Here is an 8,864-nt window from a genome sequence, read left to right on the forward strand (position 1 = left end):
CTAAAAGGAACAAATCATAAAAACCTAATAAAAATCAATACGGTTCACCTTGAACCTAAAAATAAAACAATTAAATGTGGTCTATTAAATATAAGGTCTCTCCCTCCAAAGACTTTGTTAGTTAACAAATTGATTTCTGATAAACAGATTGATTTATTTTGTCTCACAGAAACCTGGCTACAAGAGGACTACGTTAGTATAAATGAGTCAACTCCCTCCAATTATTCAAATTTCCACATTCCCAGATCTGTGGGAAGAGGAGGAGAAGTGGCAACCATCTTTCAGTCTGATTTATTAATTAGTCCCAGGCCAATTAATAACTACAGTTCTTTTGAACATTTAACCCTCAGTTTCCCTCATCCAAACTGCAAAGCAATAAAACCTCTTCTGTTTGTTGTTTTGTATCGTCCACCAGGCCCTTACACTCAGTTTTTGGATGAGTTGTCAGATTTCTTATCTGATTTGGTGTTAAATACTGATAAGGCTATTATAGTGGGTGATTTTAACATCCATGTTGACACAGAATGTGATAACCTTAGTGTAGCCTTTAAAACTATCCTAGATTCAATTGGTTTTGCTCAAAATGTGCATAAACCGACCCACTCTTGGCTCCATACTTTAGACCTTGTGCTGACACATGGCATTGATTGTGAAGAATTAACAGTATTTCCTCACAACCCTGTCCTATCTGATCATTTTTTAATAACATTTGAGTTTAATCTAACTGAGTTCTCCGCTCCCAAAAGAGGGTTCCATTAAAGTAGATCTTTATCGGATAATGCTGTATCAAAATTTAAGAGTCTGTCCCCTTTTTAATATCCTCCGTATTGCAGAAATGCCCTGTAGATGGCAGCAATGTTGTTTCTTCCAATTCACAAATCGATACCTTTGCTAACAATGTGACTTCCACATTGCGTTCTGCATTAGACAATGTAGCTCCCTTGAAAAATAAGGTGATTATTCACAGGAAGCTGGCTCCCTGGTTTATTTCAGAGCTGCGTTCCTTGAAGCACAATGTTAGGAAATTGGAGAGAAAATGGCGCTCTACACACCAAGAGGAATCCTACTTAATCTGGAGGGAGAGTCTTTTGTTGTATAACAAGACCCTTCACAGAGTTAGAGCAGCATATTTTTCATAATTAATTGAAGAGAATAAAAATAATCCTAGATTTCTCTTCAGTACAGTTGCCAAACTTACTCAGAGCCACAGCTCTGTTGATCCATCCATTCCCTTAGCTCTTAGTAGTAATGATTTTATGGGATTCTTCATAAATAAAATTGATTCCATTAAAAATAAAATAATTGGCATCCTCCCAAACATGATTACCTCGTCCTCAGTAAGTGAGGCAGCATTGGAGGAATCTTTAGAACCTGCGCAGTGTCTGAACTGTTTAAAAGCAGTACAGCTTTCTGAGCTATCTAAAATTTTAGCTTCATCTAAACCTTCTACCTGTATGTTAGACCCAATCCCAACCAAGTTGTTTAGAGAGGTATTCCCTCTGATCAGTGGTCCTATTTTAGACATGATTAATCTATCCTTGGTAAATGGATATGTACCACAGGCTTTTAAAGTAGCTGTTATTAAACCTTTACTTAAGAAACCATCTCTTGATCAAGATGAGTTAGTAAATTACAGACCTATATCTAATCTTCTTTTCTTATCTAAAATTCTTGAGAAAGTAGTTGCTAATCAACTATGTGAACATTTACAAAGTAATGACCTACTTGAGGAGTTTCAGTCAGGCTTCAGAGCTCATCATAGCACTGAAACAGCTCTGGTGAAGGTCACCAATGATATTCTCATGGCCTCAGATAATGGACTTGTGTCTATACTTGTCCTGTTAGATCTCAGTGCTGCGTTTGATACAGTTGATCACAATATTCTCCTACAGACTTGAGCATACTGTAGGGATTAAGGGAAAAGCATTAGGCTGGTTTAAATCTTATCTGTCGGACAGATTCCAGTTTGTTCATGTTAATAAATCTTCCTCAAACTCTAGGGTCACTTGTGGAGTACCACAGGGTTCAGTCCTTGGACCAATTCTATTTACTATATATATGCTTCCGATTGGCAAAATTATCAGACAGCATGGGATTAATTTCCACTGTTATGCTGATGACACTCAGCTATATTTATCCATAAATCCTGATGAATCCAATCAGTTACTTCGACTGCAGTCATGTCTTGATGACATCAATAGCTGGATGACTTTAAATTTCCTGCATTTAAATTCTGACAAGACAGAAGTTGTAATCTTTGGGCCAGAGTCTTCAAAAAAAATAAATAAATAAAATAAAATAAAGTTCTTAATCAATCACTTAATCTGGATGGCATTAACTTGGCCTCTGGTAATAAAGTTAAAAATCTTGGTGTTGTTTTCGACCAAGACATGTCATTTAAATCCCATATTAAACAGGTTTCCAGAGTTTCCTTTTTTCACCTCCGGAATATCGCCAAAATTAGAAACATTCTGTCCAGGAGTGATGCTGAAAAACTAGTCCATGCATTTGTTACTTCAAGGCTGGACTATTGTAATTCTTTACTATCAGGAAGTCCACAAAATGCAGTTCGAAGTCTTCAGCTGATTCAAAATGCTGCGGCAAGAGTTCTGATGAAAATCAACCAGAGGGATCATATTTCTCCAATTTTAGCTTCCCTTCATTGGCTTCCTGTTAAATCAAGAATAGAATTTAAAATTCTCCTTCTAACGTATAAAGCCCTTAATAATCAAGCTCCATCATATATCTGTTGTGCCAGTTCAGACGTGACAGAAAACGGCATCAATTCGGGACATAACGGACTGCGTTACCCATGATGCAATGTGGTCAAAATGGCCACCAACTCATGTGGTCAAAATGGCCACCAACTCCCATCACGCAACACGGCAAAATGGCCGCCGATCAAGATAAGGTTGCTATGGTGATGGCTATAAAAGCCGATCACACACGACAATCTTCCTTCTTCCCTGGCTTTTAGCCAACCCGAGAAGACACACACACAGCTGTTTCCGTTGGGGTAATCCCACGCCACGTGTTCGAGTTCCTCGCTGGACCGAGAGTTTTCGACGCAACGGTTATTCCCTGCTTTTATAACAGGAGGTCGACTTAAATAAGTACTTTTAAATTCCCTCTGATCAAAAGACTGAGAGACGCCGTATCTCCCAGTGATCGAAGAGGACCCCGCTTTGTCTGGCCAACAAAGCGACTGTGAACCCGGAGGAAGAAACGAAGGAGCTTCTTCCCCGTCCCGCTGCAGCCTGCGGACAACTGCGCTCGTCAAGGCGCGTCCAGAAAGCCGCATTACTCGGAGCGCTCCGGACCAGCCCCGAGGCACCTCAAAGTAACGGGGTTTCCCCTTTTATTTCTGTCTCACCAACAGGGTGTTTAGAAGTGCCTGGGCAGGCGTTAGAACTTTGTAGGTGTTGGTTAATGCTTTTATTCCACGACAAAGTTGGAATTATTTTGCTGAACATTTTCTTTGTATGTGCATGCATTTTACAATTGATTTTGCTGTGTTGATTTGTGATCCATCAAGAACCCCGCCGTGGGTTACTGCTTCATTTCTTTCCATCTTCTTCCCTGCTTTCCCCCTCTCTCTATTCGCTTCTTCTTATCAATTTAATCTCTTTGTCCGAGCTCAAGTCGCAGGCTTTGCTTTAAACTCCCAGTTAGCTGCGCCCTCTCGAAGCGAGGCATTATCCCATCAGCGTAAGCGTGGTTACGTCATTAGGACCTCCCCTCATACGTCATCGTAGCAGCCATCTTGGGAGGGTGACGTGTATCTGAACTGTGAGTTAAGTTAAGATCTGCTAACCGCTCATTTTAATCCATTGTTTATTTTTGTTTTGTTCTTTATTTCCACATATATATTTTGCATGTTAGTTTAGTAATGAGTAAGAATTCCAAAGTTGTTGAATCAGAGAATTACTGTAACAGGGAATTGCTTTTGGTTCAATAAAACCAACGACTGCGGAATAGACATTGTTTTGTGTTCAATCCAATTCACAGTTACATGGGTATTCAGAATTCAGAGCTAACCTCCTTTGGAGTTAACATCTGTTATTAATACAGAGACAATATCATTGGATGGTGATAAGGAATAAGGATTTAAACTCTAATTGCAGTTACATTGGGGTTCTCACAGCCTGCTGGATAAACCTCGTCGGTTAACAGTCCGACCTGATCATTTATTCCAGCATAAATGAGTTCATAACAGCAAATTAACTAGTGCATTAGTGGTATAAATACTTACAAGCTTATAGCTAACATCACCACCATTTGAACTATATTTGTTATAGCGGAATTTTGAGTTGAATGATTTATTATTTAAATTATAATACCAAATTATAATTAATAATAATAATAAGCATATTCAACCAGCTTATGGCATAACATATCAGAGCTCTGATTACCCCGTATGTTCCTAACAGAGCACTTCGCTCTCAGCCTGCAGGTCTGCTGGTGGTTCCTAGAGTCTCTAAAAGTAGAATGGGAGGCAGATCCTTTAGCTATCAGGCTCCTCTTCTGTGGAACCAACTCCCAGTTTTGGTCCGTGAGGCAGACACCCTATCTATTTTTAAGACTAATGTTAAAACTTTCCTTTTTGACAAAGCTTATAGTTAGAGTGGCTCATACCCTGAGCTATCTCTATAGTTGTGCTGTGATAGGCCTAGGCTGCTGGAGGACATCAGGGTCTAATTTTCTCACTCTACTGATTTCTACTGTTCTTCAGTCTACTGTTCTCCAGTTTTACATTGTATTACATTGAAATGACTCTCGTCATTTCAGCTTTTAACTTTTTGCTCTCTCTCTTTCTCTTCATAGTAGGTACACCTGGTCTGGCGTTCTGTTAACTGTGACATCATCCAGAGAAGACGGCTCACCCGCTACTACCATCTAATGTAGAACAGATTACTAGATCAATGTGTGCTTCTGTGCTTTTTTGTCTCTCTTGTTGTGTCTCTGCTCTGTCTTCTGTAACCCCAGTCGGTCGAGGCAGATGACCGTTCATACTGAGCCCGGTTCTGCCGGAGGTTTTCCTTCCCATTAATGGGGAGTTTTCTTCCCACTGTCGCTTCATGCTTGCTCAGTATGAGGGATTGCAGCAAAGCCATGTACAATGCAGACGACTCTCCCTGTGGCTCTACGGTTCCCCAGGAGTGAATGCTGCTTGTCGGGACTTTGATGCAATCAACTGGTTTCCTTATATAGGACATTTTTGACCAATTGTATAATCTGACCCAATCTGTATAATATGATTGAACTTGATTTTGTAAAGTGCCTCAACAATTAAACACCTTCTTAACAACGACCAGCAGCTTTGACGTATTCCAGTCAGGTTTCCTCACCACAGTACAGAGACCGCCCTTATCAAGGTGTTTAATGACATCCATATAAATACAGACTGTGGAAGAACCACCGTGCTGGTTCTATTGGACCTCAGTGCAGCATTTGATACTGTCGATCACTCCATCCTGTTAAAACGCCTGGAAAACTGGGTCGGCCTCTCTGGTACAGCTCTCCACTGGTTTAAATCCTACTTAAAGGACTTTTTTGTATCAGTAGGTAACTTTACAACCCAGACGACAAAAATCACATGTGGGGTTCCCCAAGGGTCCATCCTGGGTCCCCTCCTCTTCAATATCTACACGCTCCCTCTAGCCCAGATAATAAAAAATAACATCAGCTACCATAACTATGCAGACGACACACAGCTCTACATCACCATGTCACCAAGTGACTATGGACCATTTCAGGCACTGAGTAAATGCCTAGAAGAAATCAATGCCTGGATGTGTCAAAACTTTCTTCAATTGAATAAAAATAAAACTAAAGTAATAATCTTTGGACCAATAGAGGAGAGATCAAAAGTTAGCACACAGCTTCAGCTGCTTGAGCTGGAAACCACTGATCAGGCCTGAAACCTGGGAGTAGTGATGGACTCAGACATGAACCTCCAAAAGCATCTAAAGACAATTACAAGGTCAGCTTTCTATCACCTGAGGAACATTTCCAGGATTAAAGGACTAATGTCTCAAAAGGATCTGGAAAAACTAATCCATGCGTTTATATTTAGTAGAATTTATTACTGCAACGGTGTTTTACAGGTCTGCATAAAAAGTGGATCAGACAACTGCAGCTGATCCAGAACGCTGCTGCCCGCGTCCTCACTAAGACTAAGAACGTAGAGAACATGGACCCGGTTCTGAAGTCCTCACTAAGACTAAGAACGTAGAGAACATCACCCCGGTTCTAAAATCATTACACTGGCTCCCTGTATCTCAGAGAATAGACTTTAAAATACTTCTGTTAGTCTATAAATCCCTAAATGGCTTAGCACCTAAATACATCACAGACTTGTTATCAGCGTATAAACCCTCCAGACCACTCAGGTCTTCTGGCTGCAGCCTACTCTGCAGACCTAGAACACGAACCAAACACGGAGAAGCAGCATTTAGTTCCTATGCTCCACTTATCTGGAACAAACTTCCAGAAAACTGTGCGGAAAGCCTGAGTTCCTTTAAATCGAGATTAAAAACACATTTGTTTAAAATTGCCTTTGAATGTTCCAGTTAAACTGTTTTACTGTTTTTAATGTTCTTTTTTGTTTTTGAATTCTATCCCTACTTGCTTTTATTCCTATATTTTAATCATGTAAAGCACTTTGCATTGTCTCTGTACTGAATTGTGCTATATAAATAAATTTGCCTTGCCTTGCCTTGCCTTCACACTGAATACAATACAGGGAGTCTACCTCCCCTACCCAAGGGAGGAGGAGAGATAGCCCCCAGGAAACCCCCCAATAGCCACAATGCCAAACCCCTGGGAGCTGCGGGAACGAACCCGTGGCTCCGCCGGGAGCCAGCTACACCGGAGCGGATCCAGCCATGGCCCCCTGTGATCTGAGGCCCAAGTGGTGCCTCCCCCCACCCGGCGTGTATTCCTGGGCCACAGACCCACCAGACACCCCAGTCCGAGCACCCCCCAGAGCCCTAAGACCCAGGCACCCCCTGAATCAGCCACCATGCCCAACAGGATGCATCCCACAGCCCTCCACCCCCACTCCTATTTCTTTTTGTATTTTTTGGTATTCTTTTTGATCCATTGTATATATAAAGATTCACTCTATATAACTGAATGCACCTTTCCTACTCTGCACCCTCTTGTATGAGCCGATGTGACGAGTGAATTTCTCCATTGTGAGATCAATAAAGACTATCTTATCTTATCTTATCTTATTAAGTGACAGAGCTGATCAAAGGATCCCAGAGAGATTGATCTGATGCGTATGCAAATGCTGTCTCAAGACTAATATGATCCAACAAAAAATCTCTATACTGATTGATACTGAGATTTTCCTTACTTTTCCAATTCATGAGGATAGTTTTCTATGCGATACATTAGGCAGTGAAAGCCGTGCAAACTGATTATATTTTTGTAGAATGTCAGGGTTATCTGTCGAGCTCTATCTGGCATTGAGACATCAATTCCTATTGCCATATTGCTAGACAGGACACTGGGATGGGAAAAAAAGAAAAAAAAGAATGTCAGGGTTATTCCAGATGGGTGCATGGCTGCATAGGATAAGTGATGACTTTGTTATTTTAAGAAACCCCACAATGCTGTCAGAGTAGAGCTGATGTTGATATTTTTAAAGCATGTATGCCATTTTATATTTAAACTAATTAATGGCAAATCTGAAATTATGAGATTAGTGCATATTTTCTGTTGGGATTAATGTTTATACTTCATTAACCGATTTATCTTGTTATGATGTAGTAATGTAAGCTTCTGATATAATCATATTACTCACATGATAGCTTACTTATGTCTGTGCAAAGAAACAGAAGACACTCTGTTTCTTCCCTTCCTGAAACAAGAAGACTCAGCTACAAGATTATGTGCTGACTGAACATGATTGCTCAGCCGTGTATCTTTGTTGACAACTGAGGCTGTAACTATCTGTTCCCCCACCCTTCAGAACAGCCTTAGTCCTGTTACTAGGGAAACGCCCCAAACGTAATAAAATTGAGGAGAACGCTGAGACCGGCAGAGTGGGTTAGAGACTGTAACTGCAGTCTCTTCCTACTCTCCTCGAGAATTAAACCAAACTAATTGTCTTTGTGTCTTTCTTTTCCTGTGTAGTATGTGTCAGGACTCAGTCAGCAGGGCCGTGTAGCTTGCTACCGGTTCTGCTGCCCTTTCTTTTTCCCACAGGTGTTCGGTGTTGGGCAAGTGGGCGGAGCCCACACACCTGCGGACGGTTGAGCAGCACCAGACTTCTCCATTAAACAGCACACTGACAGCGGGAAGATGCCAGAGTGTTACCATCGTGGTATGCAACCAGTCGTGGCCTCTAGCTTCGTGATCTCAACAGAAACTAAACACTCTTACCTTTGTGTCTACCAGGTTCCCCTGTGCTTCCGACATCCTCCTCCTGTATCAAACACCTCCAAGTCCTTCACTCGTGTCAGCTACTCACCTGAGCTCCTCTGGGTTCCTCTTGAGTCAATTCCTCATCCACGGATCCTGCCTCCTTCGGACATCTACTCGTCTCTCCCGCTGTCCTGGATCCTCGGATTCTCCGGTGCTGCTCGGACCCGTTCTCGCCCCCACTCTCTGGTCTCTCGGACACCTGTGGTTCCACCACCAACCAAGCACTGAGTCCACACCTCCTCCTCCCCGGTCCGTTTTCCCCACTCAGTGGTAAGCTTACGTCCAGCAGCACATTCCCCTTGTTCCCTTCTGTAGTAATTAACTTCTCTCGTTCCCCTAGATTGCTCTGGTCCCGTGTCTTCCTGGTTCCCGTTCTTACTCAGCTCTGTACGAACATATCCCTCTTTGTGATTCTCATAAATAAACAT

At 41.7% G+C, this 8,864-nt stretch overlaps 1 protein-coding gene across 1 annotated transcript in view; it reads left to right on the forward strand.

The window, feature by feature from the left end:
* The window catches only part of LOC118557027 (NACHT, LRR and PYD domains-containing protein 12-like), a 45,655-nt gene extending 36,991 nt beyond the window's left edge, over positions 1-8,664 (forward strand). Inside the window, exons 13-14 of the mRNA XM_036125896.1 lie at positions 8,218-8,335; positions 8,410-8,664. Of these exons, the coding sequence (XP_035981789.1) occupies positions 8,218-8,335; positions 8,410-8,664 (373 nt within the window). The remainder of the gene's footprint in view (positions 1-8,217; positions 8,336-8,409) is intronic.
* The last annotated feature ends 200 nt before the right edge of the window (positions 8,665-8,864 follow it).

This window comes from Fundulus heteroclitus, chromosome 22 (assembly GCF_011125445.2).
Source record: "Fundulus heteroclitus isolate FHET01 chromosome 22, MU-UCD_Fhet_4.1, whole genome shotgun sequence".
NCBI lineage: Eukaryota > Metazoa > Chordata > Actinopteri > Cyprinodontiformes > Fundulidae > Fundulus > Fundulus heteroclitus.